The 26,935-nt window shown below is 46.6% G+C and overlaps 1 protein-coding gene across 1 annotated transcript; it reads right to left on the bottom strand.

Moving 5' to 3' along the window:
- Window positions 1-1,161: 1,161 nt before the first annotated feature.
- MAPK1 (mitogen-activated protein kinase 1) lies at window positions 1,162-22,911 on the bottom strand. Its single transcript, XM_053279768.1, has 9 exons — window positions 22,605-22,911; window positions 14,687-14,869; window positions 11,765-11,954; window positions 11,022-11,138; window positions 10,034-10,148; window positions 9,564-9,695; window positions 8,565-8,674; window positions 7,086-7,213; window positions 1,162-6,191 (listed from the first exon to the last, which is right to left on the bottom strand). Exons 1-8 carry the CDS (start codon window positions 22,748-22,750, stop codon window positions 7,097-7,099), a joined length of 1,110 nt encoding a protein of 369 aa, XP_053135743.1. The 5' UTR covers window positions 22,751-22,911; the 3' UTR covers window positions 1,162-6,191; window positions 7,086-7,096.
- Between the last annotated feature and the right edge of the window lie 4,024 nt (window positions 22,912-26,935).

Below are 26,935 nucleotides of genomic sequence, written 5' to 3'. Positions count from 1 at the left end.
CAACAGGCACAATTCATGCTCGCTACAAGACCAGGTCTCCTCTTCATGCAAGGGCATAGGAAGCTGACATTTACTGAGTCAGACCCTTGGTCCATCTAGTTCAGTATTGTCTACACAGACTGGCAGCGGCTCCTCCAAAGTTGCAGGCAGGAATCTCTCTCAGCCCTATCTTGGAGATGCTGCCAGGGAGGGAATCTGGAACCTAGATGCTCTTCTAAGAATGGCTCCATTATGCTAAAAGGAATATCTTCCAGTGCTCACACATCAAGTCTCCCACTGAAATTCAACCAGGGCAAACCCTGCTTCGCTAAGGGGAGAAGTCATGCTTGCTACCACAAGACCAGCTCTCTTCTGGCGAGTTATACCAGAGCGGCCCTCTGCGCAGCACTGGGGATGTGCTAGAAGTCCCACAGCAGTGAAGGTAGTTCAGAGCAAATTCACCACTGACCAATCTTTCTTGCCCAAGTTGGTATAAACGTTTCCGATGGGCGAAGAGCACAGTTATGCCGTTAGGAGTTCGACTGGCTCATAGCTCTACCTAGCAGTTGCACTGTCGGTCTGTAAGTTGACTGAGTGGTATGAGAACCAATCAATTCACAAAACCCAATTTGGAAATCAATGAGGTGAAGTACATGTCAGCTCAGGGTCATGAAATCAGTGACTGTGTGTAGAATAGACTCTAAGACCATTCTAAGAATGGACTCTGAACCATAGCACTTTTGTGATTTACAGAACTAAGTGGTTGATGATCTAGCCCAAAATTAATCAGTTAGTATACTGAATCTCAACATATGGAAAATTCCCAAAATGTCTGCAACATGTACAATAATGTCTGTAATGGAATTAGATCTGTCCAAAAATTGATTCAGCTACTGACATATTTTGCACATTTCAGGCACTATAATATTTAAGGGTTTTGTAAAACAAAACAAAACATATGGCCCTATAGTATGAGCTTTTCTGCCAGTGGAGAGATATATATATCAACTTGAATATGTGCTTATGGTTAGTCCTTGAAAAAGTGGGAACGTGCCTGATTCCGTTACCCTTGGAATTGCTCTTTTGTAACCTGGATACATGCCCTAAAATGTAGTTTTGTTTTTATAAGACAACTTCCAGTCATACTCTCTCACTCACTCACTCTCGGTATATGTATATATATGCAGGATCACAATTTAATAATTCCATCACATTTGTTTTTACAAGAATCAGATGGCATATACTAACAAGACATTTAATTAACTGATTTAAAAAAATATGTACGCTTACATCAACAGAATTAAGACAAAATATAAACCTTTCCTAATTACAATCATTCTACGCATTATATTAACCCAAAATCACAAATCTGTCACACAATATAAATGTTTAGTTGTTACACTACAACGTACAGAAAAACCATTTGTTTTAAAATATATAAAATTCTGCTTTTGTCTTCGGTTTTAAACTTACCATGAACTAAAAGTCAGCTATGCAGTATGATTGGGGTACATGGCTAAGGCACCACAGTACAAATCAAATACAACGCAAAAGTATTTCCTGTAGAAACGGCTCCACACAAACACCACAAGAAAAGGCAACAATTGTAAGCAACCCTGCTGCAACTTTTAAAAGGTTTGTTCTGGGTTTAGATGGTTAGCTGTCCTGCTGAATTTCTCCCAGTATTCCATTCTAATCAAAGCACAGGCAACAATACTGATTGTAGGAAGGGCTTCATTCATGTGCACTTTCTATTACTTGAGATTTTTAAAAATTCCAATCCAATTCTTTTAAAAGCATAAACCTATTTCAAACTTGTGTTAAAAGGATTTCTTGGACTTTTAACTGAGACACTTACAAAAATACTTCCCCTTAAAACTTGGGAATATTTCAAAACATTGCTTTATAAATATAGAAGTACTATGCAAGGGACTAAAGTTGACGCTGGTTTTTTTGTCTGGACTAGTCAAAAATTGATTCATTAAGCACGGAGTCATATACTAAAAGTGTACAGAAATCAACTCCATCTTTCCGATATACTTTAGTAGAGCAGATGCGTCCACAGCACAGTGGGAGAACTGCAAGCCAGGAGAATCCCAGGTTAAATCATTGCTATTTCCAGGATTTCTGGATCCCTGGTAACAGGGTTGAGAAAGCTTCCCCCAGGGCCAAAGAGCCGCTGTTGGGGCTAGATAGACCACTGGTCTAAGTAGAAGGCAGTTTCATATTGAAATATGTTACAGTAGAAACAGACTTCTGTTAACACCAGAGACCAGTGAAAGCTGACCTGGGTGTATTGAGTATGCATTACAAAGCTCCCCATGTATGACATACGTGTATGGCTTTAGGAGGAAAATTAGGCTTCCAACAACAAAGTGCAGTCACAGGAGACAAAATCTTGTTGCTTTACACTGCTAAGGACTTGCAGGGGCTTGTTAGTTTAAGACTAGGGTGTTCAACAGCTTGTGTCCGCTGTGGCTGATGTGAGCTGAATGGAGAATGCATTCAGACTGACCGCATCAGAGGGGAATGCTGTATATTGCCTCATCAATATCTATCACATCCATGTGGAATATGAATTCATCCAAAGGATTTCACACAGTGAGCAGTGACTATGCACACTCTTCAGTCAACTCACAACAGCGGCAATCTTTATACCACAGGGCTCTGCATAAGCTTTAATATCACTGCACACCACATCAATAATGGCAGTTCAGAGTTTTCATAGTTCTTGTAGGAATTTCCAAAAAGAGTATGCAGAAAGACAGACTAGGATAGGAAAGGGGGGAACCACACAATTAGAAGTACACATTGTTGAACATTTTAAAAGCCTTCCTATTCTGTCAAAATTTCTGCCCTTATCAAGGCAGAAATTCAAGCTCGACAGCATTCACTGACTGCAAGTTAACAGTTTCAGTTCAATATCTGACACACAGAAAGAGTGCCTCAGGCACCAGATATTAATTCACAACAGTGATTGGTGTGTACAAATGTAAATTAGAAGAGAATACAAATTAAACACAGTCAACATGTAGATGCAGGGAGATAAAGATGAAAAGCAATTATAGCTGTTCTTTAACAAAACCGTGGTGTTCTCACTAGTTTTTGTTAACAGTCATCTTTCAAAATCCACCAAGTTAATGCTGCGATGTTCCAGCAGGAGTGAGACCTGGGTTATGGTGAAGCCTATCAGCTACGTGCAGGCATTTTAGTGAAGTTGTGAATGCAATGTGCAGAAAAGCCCAAGAAAAGTTTCCACACAAGATGAACAGTCAAGTGCAGGATCAAAGATCATCTGCCAAGTCACTTGTGCAGAGTTTCCCAACAATGTTCCCAGTCTGTGTTTTACAAAGAAGGAGTACTATGGACCACAAAAGTGAATAGAAAATGCCCTTTGAAGTTCTGTTCATTAAAAGTTGGCTTGTGCAAATGAAATACTTAAAATATTAAGAATTGTGTGTCCTGCAAGCACCCTGATACATGGGGCCCCAATCCAGCTGAAGCTACTAGTAACTAAAACTGACTAGCATACAGAAAGACAGTTGGCTAGAAAGCAAAACCATATATTAGATTAAGATCACTCACTAAGTCTCAAAGAATTCATGTTTACACAGAAACATGCATGCCCCATCCAAACTGCTTAGCTATGACCAATTTAAGTCTTAAACTGAACTTTGTAATGATTAACTTGAGCTGGATCAGGGCCTGGGGCCATAATCCTATATACAATTATTTGGGAATATGTCTTATTGATCTTAGTAAATATGCATAAAAATAGATCTGTCAAGAATCTAGGTTAACAGCTTTCTAAATTATATTGACAAATAAAACTCGTGCTATACACAAACAAGCGTCCTTAAATACCACAGTAGCCAAATAAAGCATGAAGATGGAAATCAGGATGATCAGAGATCAAATCAAACTGTTTGAAAGGTAAATATAAAGATACAAGATTAAAAATTTATTAATTACAAGTGCGCTTTTTGTTTATATTAGTAAGCAGTCTCTATACAATTCATTCTTCACTGCTGGCAAATTAAAACAGAGCAGAGAAATGAACAGGTGAAACAAAAAAACCCCAAACCTATTCCCTCCGCCCCCAAGTTATTTGTTGGATAGAAGTTCATTTAACACAACTTGGAGGTAACTTTTTTTCAACCATAGGCATGTGGTACTTGGACAATCATTTTTGCACAGAAAGCTTTTTAACAGTCATGCGAGGGCACAGTAATTATCTGAAACAAGGCAAACTTCTCACCACGGAGCAGTGGGGAAAGTCAAGGAGGCACTCCACTGGAAACCGAACACCTAGCAAACTCCACATGATACAGTTTCAGAAACAAGTACTTGAAGAACGATCATTAGAAAAAAGGTAGAACGTCTCGAGGAAACGTGACCGATCGATAAACTTTGTTTGGTGGCCTTAACAATCAGCATTGCTGGGACCAAACAGCAGCTCAGGTCACAAACTCAAGAGGATTTGAGAGGCTATCGTGCCAGGGGGTGGTCGCAAGAAAGAAACTGGAGATGTCAACATGCTGTGTGCGCCAAGGTCCACTTCTAACTTTCTTATTTAAAGAAGCAGTGTTCCTTTGCTGTCAACATATAATTCAGTGGGGCAACATCCAGTCTAAATCCCATTGAAATTAATAGGAACATAGGAAGTCGCCTTAGAGCAAGTCAGACCCTTGGTCCATCTGGTGCAGTATTGTCTACACTGACTGGCAGCGGCTTCTCCAGGGTTCCAGACAGACTGCTGGTGGAGATGCTACCACCAGGACCTCCTGCATGAAAAGCAGCAAGTCCACCACTGAAGGACTGCCCCATCCTCTAGTGTGACTTCAGTTAATGACTCGCTCATCTCATTGATTTCAAGGGCCACGCCTCTTAGCCTGAATGTTGCCCAAGGCTTATAAACAGACACATCAAATGTTTCACTGGTATCCAAGAGATGTATGAGGTTTAAGGTGATCACAGAAGCGCCTCTGCTCACTAATGTGCACTGCATGGGTGCCCTCCACAAAACAACTCTCCGAGATGCAATGCTGTCCTGAATAATTATCGGCTCTCTCACTAAGCACCAAGCAGCTAGCTCACTTTCTTTCTGCCAAGAACACTTGGAAACATGACAGAAAGCAGGAATTTCACATTGGAAGCGGCCCTCTACCGAGTCTGACCCTTGGTCCATCCAGCTCAGTATTGTCTACACTGACTGGCAGCAGCTTTCCAAGGCTTCAGGCAGACACATCTCTCGGCTCTACCTGGAGATGCCAGGGAGCGAACTTGGGACCTTCTGCATCCTAAGCAGACTCTCCACCATTGAGCTCTGGCCCCATCCCCAATACTTTAGAAGTACCATTCCTTTAAAATTGCACAAGTACCTATGACCTGTTAGAGAAGAAAGCCCCTCTCCCTGCACCATCGTTTGGTTACACAAAGCACGCTCTCTAGACGCCTTCGTCCAATGCCCAGCTTTAACCGATATGTTAACAAGAACTCAGAACAAGTGCATAAACAGGACTGAACATTAGTGTGGCTGATGCTGCTGTTAATCTGCCTGCCTGCATTGTGCATGTTAGTAAACCACTACTGTTTAAAGAAGTGCAAACGGGTGGGCAGGCCACTGACCTAAAGTGCCCTAATGGTAGCTTAAAAAAAAAAAAAGTGTCACTAACAAAAACCTAGAAAAACAAACATTCTCATGGCGTAAACCTCTTGGCCTGCCATCTTTCTTGATTAAAGCCCGAAACAACACACTGCATCTTTCAAAATCAGAAAGGAAGCAGTTTCAACATCCTGGGCAGCATCCAGCCGAGTTAGTTATGACTGAGGCCCCACCAAAACCAGAGAGACAAGTTAGTCATGGCCAAGTTCGGTCCCATTAACTGCAATGCGGCTCGTCACGGCCATTGCAGTCTAGATGCTGCCCACTGCCAGCAGCGGGGGGGTTATGTATGAGAGGACCGTACACAGTAGTGCAGGAGGTCAGTCATCGACATTACACACGGGAGTTATCGGAGACAAGTTTCCCAGGCATAAATAAAGAAGCAATTGAAAGCATGGAAGGCAGGACTACCAGAAACAGCCCTCCTGAATGGCTTGAAGTGGTTAGTGGATATGCTGAGATTGGCCACAAGGCACGACCACAGATAAAGAACCAGGAAGGGAACATCTACACGGAGGAGTACGCCCAGCCCTTTAACGCCTTCATCCTAAAAACAGAAACGAAGAACAAAACCAGAAAAAGCAAAGCAAGTATTAGCAAAGGACCGAGTACACACGGATACAACGAAAATTATATTTTCTACCCGAGGTTAGAAGATACAAAGATAGCACCCTCTTTGAAAAATATCACACGCGCCTGCTCTCTCTGTTAAGGACTTGCATAACGTCTGCAGAAAGGATAAGGCAGGTAAACAATCAGAAAAGGACTGGATTTTGTACATAACGGACGTAGCGAGCTATATCTGCTAGCTACTGTTCACGTTTGAATCTATCCAGAGAGCATTTTAACATCTGTGAAAGGAGGGCAGGCAATGGTTCTTAAAAGGGGGGGGGGGATAAGTAATTTGGATGTTGATAAACTAGCTACTGTGGCTAACCTGGTACCTGGGGTTTGTCAAGCCCTGTCCCTTACCTGGGCTGCTTTATATGACCTCACATGGAAACAGGCCACGTGAATTGTGTATTAGAAGCAAATTAAAGGACTCTGCTCCTGAACCCTAGGCCAGATTGTTCCCTAATCAAGAGCTTTCACTGAAAAAGAAGAACGGCCTTTCCCAAATAAATAAATAAATATTGGCTTCTCTTTAAACACACATTTTACACAAGCCGTGGTTATTTTCTGAATACCCTCTGAATGCTCATGTGGAGCTGCTTTCAGTCAAAGAATGGTGAAGGCCGACTCCAACAAGCAACATGTTTGGATTTTAAGTAGGCATTCTCTTCAGAGAGATTTGCCCACTTAAAAACCAGAAGAAAGCGAGGGCTAATAATGCAACGTTTTTCAAATTACTGCTCAGACTAAGTGAAGGAAATGCCATCATATATTTCACATTTGCTATTCTCATCTGCTCTGCATAATTCGATGAAGTCATACAATGTACCCATATGCAATTTAAGACCGATATCCTGGCTGGAATCGTGCTGTTTCCTCAAAAATCAGTTCTTTCAGTTTTTCTTTTGGCAAGTCATCCAGCTCCATGTCAAACTTGAAGGGTGCTTCAGCTACAGGCTTAAAAAAAAGAAGGCGGGGAAGAACCCCCCACAAAAATATCAGTTTTGAAATGTGAAAACATTGTCTCTTCAGCTTTATTTTATACAAAGTATCAAGATATTCAAAACATTAATCTGAAACAAAGCAGTTGAGTTTACTTGTATAATACGGAGATTCCAAGTTACTTAATATTTGAAGAGGAATCTTTCCTATGTACCAACACAAATACGACAGTTTCCTGAGCATTAGGCCTGTGCTTTGGCAGTGCCAAAGCCAAACTAATCTGCACCTTGGTGCACCATTGCCATCTCTGCATAGAACTGGGCACTTCCAGTACAAAGGGGGGGGGGCACCTTTAGGGCAAGCCAAGCCATGAACAGAGCAGGTGATGTGCATAGGAGCAATGAAAGGGCATCCTTAAAAATAGGAAACCTAGGAAGTTGTCTTATATGTAGTCAAACGGAGGAGAGGTGGCCTTGTGGTAGCAAGCATAACTTGTCCCCTTTGCTAAGCAGGGTCTGCCCTGGTTTGTATTTGAATGGGAGGCTTGATGTGTCAGCACCGTAAAATATTTCCCTCAACAGGGGATGGAGCCGCTCTGGGAAGGGCAAAAGGTTGCAAGTTCCCTCCCTGGCAGCAGCTCCAAGAGAGGGCTGAGAGAGATCCCTGCCTGCAACCTGGGAGAAGCCGCTGCCAGTCTGTGCAGACAATACTGAGCTAGATAGACCAGTGGTCTGACTCAGTATATGGCAGCTTCCTATGTTCCGAACCATTGCTCCAGCTCGCTCAGTTAGGTCTACACTGACTGGCAGCGGCTCTCCAGGGTTTCAGATAGGAGTTTCTCCCAGCCCTACCTGGAGATGCTGCCGGGGACTGAACCTGGGACCTTCTGCATGCCAAGCTGATGCTCTGCCACTGAGCTATCGCCCCATCCCTACAGTGCTCCCTGTACAGATCCCCTGCTGCGCTTTCTTCCCTGGCTGCTATGGTATAGGGCTGGGGTCCCCATAAAGCCCCTCCCACCTGTGTGGAAGCACACAGCACAACATGTGCACGACTTTAAACACTGGGCATACGTCTGAGATCACCGATGTGCCTGGACTGTCGGTGAGGAAGAGCAGCAACAGTTGCCACACCACAAGTAGGACCGCTTCCAAAATATGCCCCTCTGGAAACCGAAGGGCCTTGAAAGTCGCGTGACTCGTTACCGAGAGCTCTTCTCCCGTTACCTGGTGCAAACGTCTACCCATAAAATGTGACAGTGATTCGTAATTTGCACGTTAGCCTGCCCAGCATTTAGAGGCCTGTTCAAAACACCCCTTTGGACGGACCATTTCAAAAGAGCCATGGATCAAAGCGTGCTTCTCACCTCGTCGCTTGGGTCATAATACTGCTCTAGATATGGATGGGCCAAAGCTTCTTCCACTTCGATTCTCTTATGAGGGTTGAAGGTCAGCATTTTATCCAGCAAATCCAGAGCTGCAGTGAAGATCATTTCATAATCAGTCCTTTCAAGATAGCAGGGCCCTTCCCCTCCACGCACAGCGCCTCTGAAATAGACCTAGCTGGTGGTGGGAGCCCTCATCTAGATTGTTTTTCTGAACACAGTCAGCTTGTATCTGAATGGCGAAGACTGGAGGATTAGGCAGGGCAGAAAAAGAATCGCCCACGAAAAATTAAAGCAGCCTATCCAGCCTCACTAAGAGATACCAAGGCATCACCGGCTGAGTACTGAAGGGCAGGCTGGATTGGGTCTTCTGCTGACTGCTGCCCCCAAGATCAGTACAAGCCAGCAAAATTAGTACTTGCAAGAGATAAGGCAACATCCAGACCAAGTTAATCATGAGCAAGTCCCACCAAAATTAAAGAAATTAATTTAAGAAAGTTGTGACTAACTTTTCTTGATGATTTCAGTAGTGCTTAGTTATAACGGTCTGAATGCTGCCTATAGCCTCATGATAGTTTTGTGTTTCACATTGTTGGACCACCAAATGTTATTTTTCATTGATTTCTGGCAAAGTACTTCAGTTCTGGACAAGCTATGAAACAAAGAAACGCCAGCAAATTCCAAGTTTCCATACGTCAATGAAAGCAAAAAATTATCCCCCTGCAGATTAATTCTTGAATAAGTGCGGTGGGATAATGGGGAATCTACCAAACTCAGTTCTAAGGAACATGAACTGGGAAGAACAACATACTACGAATTTCTGAATGTTCACATATTAAAGAGTATGTAGAGGGGCAGTTACCCAAAATTATGAACACGCCATAGTGTATTTGAAATTGCACGGAAGTCAGACCAAATCTATAAGGCTTCATTATAAGGTGAGTTTTAGTATGCATTTGTATCTCAATCAACATTAGTTACCTTTGGGGTCAGCGTTTGGAAACAACCTGTTCAATGGCACCTTATTTTTGTATGGCAGAGAAAGCAAATAATTCCGGGCTTTCAAATTGATTATACAGTTCAAGTCCTCTTGAGAAGGCGACCCAAGGATCCCTGGAAAAGAAATCGAGAGAAAACTGCATTGTGAAATGAAGTGTACGTCCTAACTGGAGATGCTGCGGATTGAACCTGGGACCATACAAGGTCTTGGTTACTGAACAAAATGAAGAGCTACTCCTAATTTTGTTTTCAGTGCAGAATGCCACTTAGCTACAACTTCTAAATTCAATTGAGAGGGTACCCAGCAGCAATGCATTTCCGGCACTGATAATCAAGCTAGTACCAGCTTCAGACCAGCTAAATTTTGGCACCTTAATTTGCATATCAGTGCATTTTCAAGGCAATTCGTAGACACAGTATTTGCCAACTCTATGTATTGCTAAGAGCCTTACCAAGGATGTGGTTCAGCTGATCAAGATAGTGTTTTCCTGGAAAGATGGGTCTGTTTGACAGCATCTCTGCTAAAATACAACCTACAGACCAGATATCAATAGATTTGGTATAACCCTACAGGCAGGAAGAGAAGGGAAAGGTCAGTTTTTAATCATGTTTACTATACTGCTAAACATACTAAGTTTAAGAGGCCCAAGAAATCATAATTTTGAAACCCAGCATCCTAGTTCTAGCAACTAAGATAATCACAATTATTTTACAAAATGCCTAATTCGTATTAGGTGCTGTACAGAAGACACACACATGCGTCCCTACCCACAGGCTCAATGTCTAAGAACATGAAACAAAAGGGGACAGAAACTGGGAGGGATGGGGAAATTGAGCAGGCTGGGAAAGAGAGGAAGTTTGCTATTTAATAAGCTAAGAGGAGGAAAGAACAAAAGCATCAGTATGGAAACAAATTAGGGGCACTGTTCCCTCTAAGGCGTGCGCTCAGTTAATTTTAGATCTCGCTCAGGCTGGATCAGCAAGGCCCCACTCTGAATACATGTGCGCGCACACTGTCTTGATACTGCTGCTCAGAACAAAACTCACTCCGCACACAGATGGAAAGAATTAGAGAGAACACTGATTAGGTACCAGTGGGGTTGCTTTAAAAACTGGCGAGACATTCTGTACGCCCCTGTCAGAATTTCGTACATTTGTTCTTTAACAGTAAGGCAAGCATTAACCGAGTTTGTGGTCACAGCAAGCCCGCACAGGAAACTCTTATTTTTAGTCTTCAGGTACAAAAATTTGGTATGGTCTTCTAATGGACCTAGACCAGAAAAGGGAGCCATAGCTTCAAATGACTGCTTAGTACCGAGACGATTTTAAAGGAAAGGTGGTATAAAAATCCAACCATAAAGAAATGCATTTGATCTCAACTGCATTTTACTGTAAAGTGTAGGGAGTGTTTCAAATACCATACCCATACACAGCTCTCACCTTAGAATTCAACATGATTTCAGGAGCTCTGTACCAACGTGTGGCCACATACTCTGTCAGGAACCCAGTATGATCATGATCTGGATCTGCAACACGAGCCAATCCAAAGTCACAGATCTAATAAATAAAAAACAAGCATTACAATAGGGACAGCTTCCTTATTTTTAACCACATCAATACTTTAAGGCATGATTTACAAACTCCTTGCCTCGTAACAAGCAGAAGAATGTACAGGTCCCATTTTGAGTTTTATAGAAATGAGAGCGATATCCTAACCCACAAAAAAGCCAGGCATTGGTCTAGGCCAGGCCTGCTCAACTTTGGCCCTCCAGCTGTTTTTGGACTACAACCCCCATAATCCTCAGGCACTGTGGCCAATAGCCAGGGATTATGGGAATTGTAGGCCAACATCTGCAGGAGGGCCTAAGTTGAGCAGCCCTGGTCTAGGCAGACAACTTTTGTGCGTATGTGGCTAAATGCCACTTGCCAGATTCGATTACTTGCCAGAATAGCTGACAATAAGCATTCACTTTCTCACCATCTATGCCCCATACTCTGGGGATAAGAATAATCTCTGTGATTTATTGGGGTATTTCTGGCAGAGGAAGAGTGTGTGTGTGCAGCATGTTCTACTAGCAGGAAGAGACTGTTTGATAGAAACACACCATATATCTCCTATCAGAAAAAAGCCATAGTCCCATGATCAAGGGAGGCACCTGCGTTACAAAAAGGTACTCACTAACCTTGAGATCACAAGTAGTGTTCAGCAGCAAGTTGGAAGGCTTGAGGTCACGATGCAGCACATTGGCTGAATGGATATATTTTAATCCTCTCAGGATCTGGTACAGGAAATAACAGATGTGGTCGTTGCTGAGATGTTGGGTCTTTAAGAGCTTGTAAAGGTCTGTCTCCATGAGATCTTGCACAATGTAGCTGTTAATCAAATTAAGGCAAGCAAACCAGAGGTCCACTCCAGAAATGGGAGTTGCTGAGCCCCCAGGTTCTTGAGAATTCCTTTCCGCACAAGAATTCAAAATATACAGTATTGCTGGATAATTGATAAAGAGCCATAACACCCATAATGATCATCCTGGATCATATGATTTTTCACCATACAGAGACCACCGAAGATGGCACAATTCAAAGTATGCTAAGCAGACAGACTCTCAAAGGATTCTTAAGGATTCTTGTAAACCACCCAGAGAACTTGAGTTTCGGGCAGTATAAAAATTGTGGAAATTGTGGAAAACTTGTGGAAATCTTCTCGAGAGTCAACGATTGCCCTCAACCTGCACCACAAACCTTCACATCCATGACCGGAGTGAATTTCCAAGGTTCTCTGAATACCGGTCACATCTGGTAACTAAGAGCCCAGTTTCCAGCAAACTTCGCTGTCACTTTTTTTTAATGAACAGGAACAGAATTGCACCACATCAATAGCATTGCTTCAACACCGACAAGGGGAGTCCAGAGATCTGCCATGAACACATCGAGGGCTCTCAGCTCCAGCCCCAATTTATACAACACTTTTCAAAGTCCTCAAAGCAGCTTGCAAAGCAAAACACGGTGAAGAGATGGTTCCTTCTCCCCCAGAGGGCTCACAATCAAAAGAGACACCCAAGGGACACCCCGGCAGGAGCCCCTTGGAGGGATGCTCTCCTGGGTTGGACTGGGACAGTGGCTCTCTCCCCGCTAGCCAGAAGAGCGCTGCCACTTTCAAAGGTGCATCTCTGCCCAGGTAAGATTGGGCAACTTAAAGGACTGAAGCAAGGAGAACAAGAGGATGCAGAGCAAAGAGAACCCCCTAACGAGGTACAGTCAGAGGAGAGGAGAGCTGGTCTTGTGGTGGCAAGCGTGACTTGTCCCCTTAGCTAAGCAGGGTCCATTCTGGTTGCATATGAATGGGAGACTAGAAGTGCGAGCACCGTAAGAGATTCCCCTTCAGGGGATGGAGCCGCTCTGGGAAGAGCATCAGAAGGTTCCAAGTTCCCTCCCTGGCAGCATCTCCAAGATCGGGCTGAGAGAGATCCCTGCCTGCAACCTTGGAGAAGCCGCTGCCAGTCTGTGAAGACAATACTGAGCTAGAGGGATCTAGGGTCTGACTCAGTATTTGGCAGCCTCCTCTGCTCCTGTGTGATCAGGATGGAAGTAGTTAGCCAGGAAGATGGCAGAGGAGAAAGAGAGCATGGATTCAAAATGAGCAGTCAAGGGTCTGACTCACTATATGGCAGCTTCCTATGTTTCTATGCCATCTTTTAAAGTGGTAGTTCTCGGTAATTAAGAAGGGGAGAGCAACTGTCCCTATTCAGCTAGCAAAGCGTCTCTCCAGTAGCTGTTGATGATGTCATCTTTCTGTTTTTCTTGTTTGTTTTTGTTTGTTTATCAAATTTATATACTGCCCAAACATTCGCCTCCGGGTGGTTAACATAAAACAATTAAAACATATAAAAAGTTAAAACAATTCAACAATTTAAAATCAACTACAAAATTAAAACCTTAAAATTTTAAAAAGCTGAGAAAGCTTGGGTGAAAAGATGGGTTTTTAAAAAATTGCCAGAGATGGGGAGAATCGTATTTTAGTAGGGAGCGCATTCTACAATCTCGGAGGAGCAACCAAGAAGGCCCATCTCTGTGTAGCCATCAGAGAAGTTGGTGGTAAATGGAGATTGACCTGCTCAGAGGACCTCAATGGATAGTGGGGCTCATAGTAGAGAAACCGCTCTCTTAAATGCCCAGGGCCTGAGCTGTTTAGGGCTTTATAAGCTATAACTAGCACTTTGTATTTTGCCCGGGAACCTATTGGCAGCCAGTGTAGCTCCATCAGCAAAGGAGTAACATGGTGAGAGGAGAGGTGAGCTGGTCTGGTGGTACTGTAGCAAGCATGACTTGTCCCCATGGCTAAGCAGGGTCCGCCCTGGTTGCATCTGAATGGGAGACTTCATGTGTTCTTGAAGCCACTGCCAGTCATAGGAACATAGGAAGCTGCCATATACTGAGTCAGACCATTGGTCTATCTAGCTCAGTATTGTCTGCACAGACTGGCAGCGGCTTCTCCAAGGTTGCAGGCAGGAATCTCTCTCAGCCTTGTCTTGGAGATGCTGTCAGGGAGGGAACTTGAAAGCTTCTGCTCTTCCCAGAGCGGCTCCATCCCCTGTGGGGAATATCTTCCAGTGCTCACACATCCAGTCTCCCATTCATATGCAACCAGGGCAGACCCTGCTTAGCTATGGGGACAAGTCATGCTTGCTACCACCAGACCAGCTCTCCTCTCCCAGTCTGTGAAGACAATACTGAGCTAGATAGACCAATGGTCTGACACAGTATATGGCAGTTTCCTATGTTCTTATGTGGTCTCTCCCAGATGACCCAGAGACCAACCTGGCTGCCGCATTCTGAACCAACTGCAGTTTCCGGACTGCGTACAAAGGCAGCCCCACGTAGAGCACATTACAGAAGTCAAGTCTGGAGATTACCAACAAATGTACCACTGTTTTGAGGCTATTGGTTTAGACTTGAGGCAGGGAACTATTTTGTCATTAACCTTTTGCTATGTAAATTGTGATGTGAGAACTACTTTGGTTGAAAAGCAGCATATAACAACGGAATAGTTCTGAACACTCAAAACTGCTAAATTCCAATTATTATACCATAGCTTTAAAGGATACACATCTTTCATTTGTTCAATCGTTGGTGCTCTGATGATGTCATTGATTCCAATAATATTTTCATGCCTGAAGCGCAACAGGATTTTGATCTCTCTCAGAGTTCTCTGGCAGTAAGTCTGGTGCTCAAAGGGGCTTATTTTCTTTATAGCCACCCGAACTTTGTTGATATTGTCATAGGCAGAGCTGAAATTAAAAAGGAATTTTAAAAAGGGGAATTAAAAAATAAGTGAAAATAATAGGCAACATCTGGACTAGTCATAACAAAGCACCATTGGAATCAATAAAAGTTAGTCATGACTAACTCAAGTCCCACTGATGTCAATGGGATTTCAGTTACAGTTTGACATGATCATAAAAATAAGCAGTGTATCAGGAATCATTTTCCAGAAGAGAAAAATACTTAAGTTCAACGTTTAAAAAACTCATAGTGCATCCTCTGAGGTTACACAAAGACTCTATTTTAAATCTTGAATAGCTAAGACAGTTAGTACGCACATTCAGGAATGTATCTAAGGAAATGAAAACATTCGATTTACATCAATGTTATGACAATCGATTAAATAGGCACAGTTACAACTGTGCATATAGAGAAGAAAAACCTTCTAAGAATACCTCCATGCATTGTACTGGTTAACTGTCTGTGACTAAACATCTGTGTCTATCTCATTGCCAAAACATATTAATTCTGCTGTTGCTTTATTTGTTTTACATTTTATATCCCGCTCTTCCTCCAAGGAGCCCAGAGCGGTGTACTACATACTGAAGTTTCTCTTTCACAACAACCCTGTGAAGTAGGTTAGGCTGAGAGAGAAGTGACTGGCCCAGAGTCACCCAGCAAGTCTCCTGGCTGAATGGGAATTTGAACTCAGATCTCCCCGGTCCTTGTCCAGCACTCTAGCCACTACACCACGCTGGCTCTCCTCTCTTATACTCCAAGATACTACTATACTGATCAATGGTAAAAAGACCCTCAAACAATATAGGATTCTGACAACTTAGTTCTTAATGTTCTTACATGTGTGTAAACAGAAATCCTTTACTTCACACTTGCTAGTTAAGCAAAATCCCTGTGAGCTGCAGGAGCAAAAGTTAGGGGAAATTTCATTTCTTATTTATACTCCACTAGCAATTAACAAGACCACCTTAAGTGGCACAGCAAGGAAATGCTTGACTAACAAGCAGAAGGTTGCCGGTTCGAATCCCCACTGGTACTATATCGGGCAGCAGCGATCTAGGAAGATGCTGAAAGGCATCATCTCATACTGCGTGGGAGAAGGCAATGGTAAACCCCTCCTGTATTCTACCAAAGAAAACCTCAGGGCTCTGTGGGCTCCAGGAGTCGAACTTGGCAGCACACTTTACTTTAGCAATTGACAAAAGTAGCTAAGAGAAATAGACAAACGCAATCAATACAGCAGCACTGAAGTTACCTAAACAAAAACAGATACCAAATAATGTAACACTGCATTCATTTCCTGGGTAAAAGTGCATTTTTACTACTATTAACCACCATTTATAGGTGCTTGTCCCGGACATTCATAAACCATAAACGAGTTAGAACTTGATTTAGTAAGTGTTTTAAATTATCTTAACTTAAACTGATCTACTCTGACTAGGTGGCGAGGTTGGGACAGGATGTGGAACCAATAGTATCAATTTTATTTTGGAGATTATTAGAGCCAGCATCAAGCGAGGGAAGGAGAGCTGGTCTTTGGGTAGTGAGCATGAATTGTCCCCTTTGTTAAGAGGGCCTGCCTGCCATGGTTTGTATTAGGATGAGAGACTACATGTGATCCCTGTAAGATATTCCCCTTAGGGGATGGGGCAACAGAGCAGCGGAAGAGCACCTAGGGTCTCAGGTTCACTCCCTGGCATCTGCAGGTAGGGCTGGGAAAGACTCTGGCCGGAATTCTTAGAGAGCCGCTGCCAGTCAGTGTAGACAATACTGAGCCAGATGGATCTAGGGTCTGACTCAGCATTTGGCAGCCTCCTCTGCTCCTGTGTGATCAGGATGAAGATGGCAGAGGAGAAAGAGAGCATGGATTCTCTCATGGGCAGTTAACCCAAGCTTTCTTTTCTCCAGAGCATGGAAAAGGAGGCTAAGAGATTGGCGAGCAGGGATCTGCGAGACAAACTTGACCACACTGGGGTCAGAGGGCGCTGAACGTGGGAAGTGCCGGCTAGGGAGTGGGCAGAAGGGAAAGAGACGACCGTGAGGACGGCGCTGCTGAGCCGGCAGCATCAACCGGCTGCGAGTCACGGAAACAGGGAAGTGGTTGGAGAGAAGAGAGAGTATGGACTCCAGAGAGTGGCTGCGACCCACAGGCAGAGGAACCAGACCCGAAGGGGACGCTGGGGTGGGAGAGTGGGAGGCAGCTGTGCCAAGGAGGCCACGGATGGGAATGACGGCTCCCGCCAAGCAGCAAGGGAAGGGTTACTGCCAAGGAGGGAGGAAAGGGGCCCAGCACAGAAGCTGAGCAGTGAGCGGGGAAGGACATCGCATCAGGCCACAGCAACGTGACGATCATAGGAAACATAGGAATATAGGAAGCTGCCATATACGGAGTCAGACCACTGGTCTATCTAGCTCAGTATTGCCTTCACAGACTGGCAGCGGCTTCTCCAAGGTTGCAGGCAGGAGTCTCTCTCAGCCCTATCTTGGAGATGCTGCCAGGGAGGGAACTTGGAACCTTCTGCTCTTCCCAAAGCAGCTCCACCCCCTGAAGGGAATATCTTAAAGTGCTCACACATCAAGTCTCCCATTCATATGCAACCAGGGTGGACCCTGCTTAGCTAAGGGGACATGTCATGCTTGCTACCACAAGACCAGCTCTCCTCTCCAGAGGCAACAAACCAGCAATGACTGCTGCTACAGCAGCCACAAGGGCAGGGTGCAAGCGGAAGGAGGGGAGAGCTGGTCTGGTGGCAGCAAGCATGAATCGCCCCCTTTGCTAAGCAGGGTCTGCCCTGGTTTGCATTTGAATGGGAGACTACACATGTGAGCACTGGAAGATCTTCCCCTTGGGGGATGGGGCCGCTCTGGGAAGAGCACCCGCCTGCTTGCACGCAGAAGGTCCAAAGTTCCCTCCATGGCAGCCTCTCCAAGACAGGGCTGAGAGAGACTCTGGCCTTGGAGAAGCTGCTGCCAGTCTGTGTAGACAACACTGAGCGAGAGTGACCAATGGTCTGACTCCGTACATGGCAGCTTCCTATGGCCTCCAAAGGAGAGAGCAGGCACCGTTGTAGTGAGAGTGCTGAGTGAGGGTGGAAAGCCAGGCTTGGGCGAGTTGGGCAAGTTGCTGGGAGGGAGGAGTGCCTCATGAACTGGCACCAAACTGGGCAATGCCCTTTAGCACAGCTCTGCAGCTGCCTCTCTAGCATCTTGGTTTCAGTGGCAAGGAGGGACACACTCACTCGTGCACCTTAGGTAGAGCCAGAGATCTTGGTTTGGAGCAGGCACAGATGGAGACCGCTCCTTAGGACAGCCCCTGGCTGCTTTGGCCTTACAGGGTGGAGTCCAGATTTCCATTTACACCAATGCAAAGTCCCAGGGTAGGAGGGCCAACCTAGGAGGCTTCAGCTGCTGGTTTCAACTCACTTCTGCTACGGAGCCAAAATAAATGGCCAAGAAAGCCACCGAGCAACCCCCTGGTCCAGATAACAGTTCCACGCAAGTGAAGCATCTCCCAATGATAAACGTCAGCCTGCAAATGTTTGACATCTTTACCGCACACACACATCCCCATCCACTGGACCACTCAACTTCTAAAAGCTTAAACCCCATCCCACCGCCCCTGACATGTGCAAAGCTTGAAAAAACCAAAAATGTTCCATTTATAATCCACGGCTGACTGAAGTTGCAGTTGGACAGATAACAATCCCACATGACCTTTCACAACAAAAACCAACTTCCAAGAAAGTATTTCAAGAACACGTATTCTAATGAAAGATGTCCAGATACAGAAAAGCATTGCTACACAATACTGAACCGGAACGAATCGATAAGATTTGCCTCTTTGATTACATGATCTTCAGCACAGCCATCGGCTGGAAATTCCCTACCTTTGAATTTCATGCACTGAACAGAGAGATGGCCTACAATGTCCCTCTGTGAAGACACTTCACCGAGAGATCTCTTGCCCCGTTTCTTATTTTCTCCCACCCTTAATGCAAATGAGAAAGACTCCTGCTTCTCCCTGAAGCCCTCTGTGCAGGCCAGAAAATTTGGGAGAAGGGAGAGCAAGCTGTAAGCATAGAGGATAGCTAGCAAGTCAGGCCAATGCTTGTGAACCCTCTTCTATAACATACCACTGGTGTGACCCGTGATGATATCTGAATCTGAACCAACAGTTCTTTCCAAGTTTGCCCTTCTCCCTCCCCATGTCTTCCACACTTCACGACAGTCAGGCTGCGATAACCTACAACTGGTTATTACAGTCAACTAAGAATCTCTTTTATTCACCCACTTGCAGCAAGTGCGTAAGAGTCGGAAAGGGAACAGGAGGCACTTGAAAACAGAGAAAGGAGTGGCATGGGCCCTGTGTGCCAGGACGCTGGTGGGAGAGACAGGGCCCAGATTTGGGATCCTGGCTTTCATTCCTCACCCACAACGAGCAATATGGGGCTTCTGTTTCAGCATTTTATATTTGTACTGGTTTCATTGGTGTTCAGCGGCCTGCGGTGCTTTTGGCCCAGGAAAGCGGGGTCAATATCATTTAAAATAAATATATAAGAGACAACAGAAACCTCCATTTCACTCAGAAAGCACAGCTGTTAAAATGGCAGGGAGAGTGGTAAAGAACTCCAGCTGTCTTGGAGAGAGAGTACAGAAGGCCACTTTGAAAGACAGGAAGCTGCCTACTGAGTCAGATCATTGGTCCATCAAGCTCGGTATTGTCTACACACTGACTGGCAGCACTTCTCCAAAGTTTCAGGCCGGAGTCTCTGCTGAGCTACACCCATCCTCTAAGGGGGAATATCTCACGACAGTGCTCACATGCAATTACCCATTCAAATGCAAAATCCTGTTAAGCAAAGAGGACAATTCATGCTCCCTACCTCAAGGCCGCTAGATGGCACAGTGGGGAAATAGCTTGCCCAGGGAGCAAGAGGTTGCCGGTTTGAATCCCCACTGGTATGTTTCCCAGACTATGGGAAACACCTCTATCGGGCAGCAGCGATCTAGGAAGATGCTGAAAGGCAACATCATCTCAGAGTGTGCAGGAGGCGGCAATGGGAAACCTCTCCTGTTTTCCAGAAACTACAGAGCTCTGTGGTTACCACGAGTCAACACAGCTTTACCTTTTTTACCAGCTCCTCTCCCACTTCCAGAAGGATACCAAGCAGCATAGCTAAGGCATGTACACTAAAGCTGCAATCCTAGACACACTCACGGGGAGTAAGTCCCGTTGAACTCAGTAGGACTTACATCCAAACTGTGTACAGAACTGGGCAGAGAAGCTGCAAACCAAATCGATTCGCCTACCTGCAAACAAGACCTATTATTTACCGTACGTTCATAATGCTTTACAGACAAAAGGAATCCCACACTGTCTCCCAAAGTGGCTCACATCATTGCTGGTGGCAGGGACTGTGTGCCTGGGGGCTCACTTTGGAGTGAGCCCGTATTGCGGATGGGGCTGTCTTTGTGGGCAGCACCAGCTTTTGAAGCCAAGGAGGATTGAGGAAGAAAATAGAGTGAGAACCAAGATAAAAATAAAACGGTTCCTAATCTCAGGTTAAGTGCGCATGCAGGATCTGCAATCTTTCAGCCCAATCTTATGCATGTTTACTTGGAAATAAAACACTGGTAGTACATTTGCACACCATGCCTACCATCAGCATGGCAGGGACGAGAGCTGGTCTTGTGGCAGCAGGCATGACTTGTCCCCTTTGCTAAGCAGGGTCTGCCCTGGTTGCATTTGAATGGGAGATTCCATGTGTGAGCACTGCAAGAGATTCCCCTCAGGGGATGGAGAAGAAGCAGAAGAGCAGGGAAGAGCAGAAGGTTTCAAGTTCCCTCCCTGGCAGCATCCACCTTGGGATTTTGTAAATGAAAGGTGGGGTACAAATTTAACAATAAAAATAAATCTCCAAGATAGGACTGAGAGAGATTCCTGCCTGCAACCTTGGAGAAGCCGCTGCCAGTCGTGAAGACAAGACTGAGCTAGATAGACCAATGGTCTGACTCAGTATACGGCAGCTTCCTATGCTACCATTGTCCTCTTTGCTAAGTAGGGTCTGCTCCGGTTTGCATGTGAATAGGAGACTACATGTGAGCACTGTCAGCTATCCCCCCTTATGGGATGGGGCTGCTCTGGGAAAAGCACCTATATGCCTGCACAGAGAAGGTTCCAAGTTCCCTCTCAGGCATCTCTAGATAGGGCTGGGAGAGACTCCTGCCTGCAACCTTGAGGAAGCCGCTGCCAGTCTGGGTAGATACTGAGCTAGCTGGACGAATGGTCTGACTCCGTTGAAGGCAGCTTCCTACGTTCCTCTGAGTGCACTGCCTGCTGTTTGAGACACAATGCATTTCGGTTTGTTTTTATCCGACAGGCAGAACAAAAATAAACGGGTCTCCCAGCTAAGCATACACACAGGCGTTTCAACAAAACCCGACCCGTCTCCTTGAAGCCCTGGGATGTGTTTTTTTCCAGTGCCTGCCACCAGCACTGGTGCACTATTCTTTGGGAGAACAGGTGACACACAGTCCCCTTGCTGGGGAATAAGGGGCTTTACTCCAGAGCAAGGACTCCTGGCTTACTCCACAACAGGGACTTATGTAAGAGCTGTTCGGCACCCCGCGCAGTGCTGGGCTGCATTTGCTGGAGATTTCCAAACAGAGCCCAGATGGCCATCTGTCAGAGGCGTGCGGCCGATTCTGTCCCGAGAACAGATTCGGCTCTAGGAGTCCTTCAAGGTCCCTTCCTGCCTGCTCTAGAGTGCTATGTTGGTATTATTTAGCTCCTTCGCCCAGAAGAAGGGGCAACAGTCTAGGTCACCCAGTGCATTTTTGGGTGAAGACGACAGGACGAAAGCAAACCATCGCACACAGGATAGATAGGAGATAGGAGCCGGCTGAAACCCCATCCATATGTACGTGGCAGCTAAGCACAGGCACCTATTCCCGTATGGCGCCTGCCATCAGCATTGCTGAGAGATCCTGTCCTTTCAGAGACCAGCAGCGACAGGAGCAGTTCCCCTTACTCCGTGAACAAGCTCCCTTGTTCCCAAGTAAGGAAGGAGAGCTCCCCGTGCCTATTTCCATAGAGTGCCTCCCGTCAGTACTGCAGCATTACGCCGCCGCAATTGCTGGCCTCTCCCAGACCACCAGCAGTGTGTCCAGTTCCCTCTACCTCGGAGCAAGGGCCGCTTACCCCGGAGCAAAGGGAGCTCCCCGTGCCTATTCCCACAGAGTCCCTATACCATCAGCACCGCTGCATTATGCCGCCACGATTCCTGGAAGACCCCGTCCTTTCCGAGACCACCAGCAGCGTGTCCAGTTCCCTCTACCCCGGGGCAAGGGCTGCTTACCCCGGAGCGATCGGAGCTCCCCGTACCTTTTCCCATACAGAGCCTCGCATCAGCGCTGCGGCATCACGCCGCGATTCCTGGCGCGGGGTGGGGGGGCGCACTACCCTCTCGGAGGCCATCCTCCCCCCTTACCCCGGAGCAAGCAAGCTCGCTCCCTGGTTCCGAAGTAAGAGGAGCTCCCTCCGCGGGTCCCGCCCCAGAGATCCTGGCCTGGTTTCGCGGAGCGGGGGGGTCTCCCGGGCAAGAGGGCACATGCCCGCCGGCACTTTGTGGTCGCCCCCCAGCCATGCGCCCCCCCCGAATAAAGCCACCCCCCAGTGCATTTGCGACCAGGGAAGAGGGAGCGGGTGGGGGGGGGGTGATGCTCCCGCGGCCGCCTGCTTACCAGACCATCCCGTAGGCGCCCTCCCCGATGTAGGAGAGGTTGGTGTAGCGGGGCCCCACGTCGAAGACCTGGCCTCGCACCATCTCCGGGGCCCCGGCCGGGTTGCCACAGCCGCCCGCCGCCGCTGCCCCTGACACCGCCGCCATGTTGCTGCCTGGGGGTGGGGGAGAGAAGGGAGGGCGGCGGCAGGGCCTGGGCTCCGCCCTCGTCGGCACTGGCCGGGGGCTGGTGGGAAAGGACGCCGCCGCCGCAACCGCCGCCGCTGCCAGCGCGCAACTCTCCAAGGCGAGCCGAGCGGCGGCGTCGAAGAAGAGGGGAGGCTGGGTGGGCGGGGCCCGGCCTCTGCGCACGCGCCTCTGGGCGCGGCCCGACCGTTAGGCTAGTGGGCGGGGCCTCTGCCTGAAGACTGAGTGAGGGGGCGTGGCTCCTCCGCGGAGACTGCGGCAACTTCAGAGCCCGCAGCGGGTAGGCGGAGGAAGGGCGGGCTGCGGGTCACGTGGCGGCGGCGGCGGGGCACCACACACACCCACACACACACCCCCGCCCGTCCTGAGACCTGGTGTGGTGGCAGCTGCAAGCATGGCTTGCCCCCTTAGCTAAGCAGGGTCCGCCCTGGTTGGCAATGAAAGGGAGACTAAAAGTGTGAGCACTGGAAGATCTTCCCCTCAGGGGATGGTGCCACTCTAGGAAGAGCATCGGAAGGTTCCAAGTTCCCTCCCTGGCAGCATCTCCAGGATAGGGCTGAGAGAGTCCTGCCTGCTGCAACACCTTGAAGGAGCCGCTGCCAGCCTGTGAAGACAATACTGAGCTAGACTCAGTAGATGGCAGCTTCCTACGAGAGTAAGGCTGCAGGCAGTTCAAGCCTGTTTTCACCTCTCTGTATATGCAGATATTGTACCCCAGAACAGCAAGGGGTCTGATGCTTCATTGCACCCCATCATGCAAGAAAATAGAATTCAAAGGTGAAGATTCTTGCAGCCTGCTGGCGAAATTTGCTGCTGAGTAAACACCTCTAGGATTGCTACTGTGATGGCAAGTTTTCTGAAAAGCCTCTTCAGCTAGTTGAGATAATTTGACTTGAATTTAATTGATTTTTTTTTTAAAGGAGTCCGTCTCTCTCCTTAGAAGCAAACCTCCCAAAATCTATGCGGATCTCAAGCTCAAGCCATTTTGCTATACCGTAGATATGTTTAAACATAACTTTTACAGAATTCTATTATATATTAACTTTTGCAAACCGCCTTGAGAGGCATTATGAAAGGTGGAATAAATAAATAAATGATGAGAAGAGCTATTGCATGGTGGAACAGTCTGCCACATGCTCTGATCGGCTCTCCTTTTCAAGACGTTTTCCAATAGCTTCAAAGCCACCTGTCAGGTACATATAGCAGCTTCCTGCTTTGAGCAAAACCGGTAGTCCTTGATTTGTCCCTAATTTCTGGTAATTAACTGCACGTGGAAATCCCATTACTAGCTGTGTTACGGTGAATAACCGTTGACTGTGGGAGAATGCCACTTGAAAACCTGGGGAGGAAAGTGGGTCTTGCAGAAGGAAACACGAATTGTCACCTTTGCTAAGCAAGGTTGGCCCTGGTTTGCAATTGCATGGGTGACTACATGTGAGCACTGTCTGCTGGAAGAGATTCAGGGGATGGAGGCATAGCTCAGTGGCAGAGCATCTGCTGGGCATGCAGAAGGTCCCAGGTTCAATCCCTGGCAGCATCTCCAGGTATGCCCGGGAAAGACTCCTGCCTGAAACCTTGGAGAGCTGCTGCCAGTCAGTGCAGACAATACTGAAGGACCAAAGGTGATGGGGCAGCAAAACCGTGTGGTCACTATTCTGCTCAAAAATTACTTTCAAGCCAATTTACATAATATGCAAGTTAGACACCCAAATCTGGAAAGCCAAAAATATGGCAACCCTAGTTTCAGCTTGTAAAAACAAGATGTACAGTTGCTGCCTGTGAAAGCCACCTAAATATGTTGCCCTGTGCAGCTTCCTCTTCACAAGAGCATGCAAATTAGTGAAATCAAGCTTTACTGTCATGCAATGAGATCACTGTGCAATGCACAAATACTCTCCCATTGCACTAGCATCATCCGTGAGCTATAGAACATCCATAGGGGGGAAATGCAAGGAACACTCCAATAATCAAAGTATAAACAAGTTAGGTATAAATCGATCCCTCTCGCGCCTGCCTGCCACAACCGTCTGCAATGTGGAACAGCGTGGCACCGTTCTTCTTGCCAATGCTTCCTTTGCTTTCTTTCCTTTCCCCCTAAAATTGGGCAGGAACACGAGGAGGGAAAGAAGAGCACAGATGACAACGTTGCCGGGGACAAAAATATTTTTCAGCTTTTTATTACATAATCTGAACAGCTTTCACAAGGAGTGGGAGGAGCAGATGGCAAAAGCTGCAATCCTGAGCACGCTTAAGTGCTTGGAAGTCTCATCAAAGAGAAGGAGGATCGCACTCACCCAACTGTGTGCCAGACCTGCAGCCAAAGTCTCCGTATTATTTCTTTAAATGTATAGACCACCATGCCCAGCAGGCTCCCCGGAAACAAAAGCACCCATCCACCACCAGCATATCAGAATTAAATGTAATAAAATTAAATTTTATTCATGTAATGAATAAAATTAATTAAGGGTGGGGGGGGAGAGCTGGTCTTGTGGTTGCAAGCATGGATTGCCCCCCTCCATCCTGGTTTGCATTTGAATGGGAGACTGGGAGATATTCCCCTTAGGGGAGGGGGCTGCTCTGGGAAGAGCACTAGAAGGTTCCAAGCTCCCTCCCTGGCAGCATCTCCAAGATAAGGCTGAGAGAGATTCCTGCCTGCAGCCTTGGAGAAGCCGCTGCCAGTCTGTGAAGACAATACTGAGCTAGATGGACCAAGGGCCTGACTCAGTATATGGCAGCTTCCTATGTAATTAATTGACCCCCCCCCACACACACACACACTCCTTTTCCTGATTTAAGCCTGCCTCCTAGAAGGACAGTCCAAAAAAGCTGGACTTGCAATGTTTGTAGAAGATACTCAGTTTGGGTTAGGGGATGATCTGGATCATAGCTCAGTGGCAGAGCATTTGCTTTGCAGGCAGAAGGTCTCAGCTTCAATCCCTGGCATCTCCTGGCAGGGCTGGGAAAGAGTCCTGCCTGAAACCCTGGAGGAAGTTACTGCCAGTCAGGGTAGAACATTCTGAGCAAGATGGACCCAAAGGTCTGGGGAAGCACCATAGCTCAGTGGCAGAGCATCCACTTTGCAACTCACCTCAAATGCTAAAAGGACAACAGTGGGCTGAGTCAAGAGGGCTGTTCTCATGACCCTCAACCGGTAGGAGAAGAGTCCTACCCTATTTCAGGAGCTAGGTACGCTCCCGTTTTGTGATCATGTTAGATGAAAACAGGTAGGGACGGGGAGCTTGATTGTAGGTCAAGTCCCCCGCTGGGTAGAAGATGGAATCTGGGTAGGGCGCAATCACCCTACCCACCCGGGGCTTGACAGGCCATCCAGCTCCCCGCTTCATGCCTTGTTTTTATCTAACACTTGGTTGCAAAGTGGGAGTGCACCCAGCTCCTGAAACAGGGTAGGACTAATCTCCTACTCTGTTCATGGTCGGGAGCTGTGAGCGCTTCTGGTTTCCAGTCATGTGTTAGCAACATGGGAACAGGGGACATGGGAAGCTGCCATATACTGAGTCAGACCATTGGTTTATCTAGCTCAGTATTGTCTACCCAGATTGGCAGAAGCTTCTCCAAGGTTGCAGGCAGGAGTCTCTCTCAGCCCTATCTTGGAGATGCTGCCAGGGAGGGAACTTGGAAACTAGATGCTCTTCCCAGAGCAGCTCCATCCCCTGAGGGGAATCTCTTACAGTGCTCACACTTCTTGTCTCCCATTCATATGCAACCAGGGCAGACCCTGCTTAGCTAAGGGGACAAGTCATGCTTGCTACCACCAGACCAGCTCTCCTATCTCCTATCCTACCACAAGACCAGCAAAAACCTAGGTAGGAGGAGGGAAGAGTGATCATCTGTGAGCCAGGTCCACAATCAATAGAATGCTGGGTACAAGTGCCGGGTACACACACACGTACGTTAAAAAGCTTTTAAAACACCAGTGAGAGTTTGGCTGCTGCTGGACCAACGCTCAGTACAATACAAGCACAACTCACTGAAAGTCTTGCAAATCTACCACCTGTTTTCCATCTCCAGGGGTGTAGACTTTGTCAAAAACCACAGTGAGATTCGTCCCCAGCAGATGATGCTGACCACCCCAGCTGGCTCCTGTGCCAAGATCTTGTTGAGACTACAGCTCCCATCATCCCCAGC

The sequence above is a fragment of the Hemicordylus capensis genome, chromosome 15, assembly GCF_027244095.1.
Source record: "Hemicordylus capensis ecotype Gifberg chromosome 15, rHemCap1.1.pri, whole genome shotgun sequence".
Lineage (NCBI taxonomy): Eukaryota > Metazoa > Chordata > Lepidosauria > Squamata > Cordylidae > Hemicordylus > Hemicordylus capensis.
The sequence above is the reverse complement of the archived record's forward strand: the minus strand, read 5'-3'. Positions and strand labels throughout refer to the sequence as shown.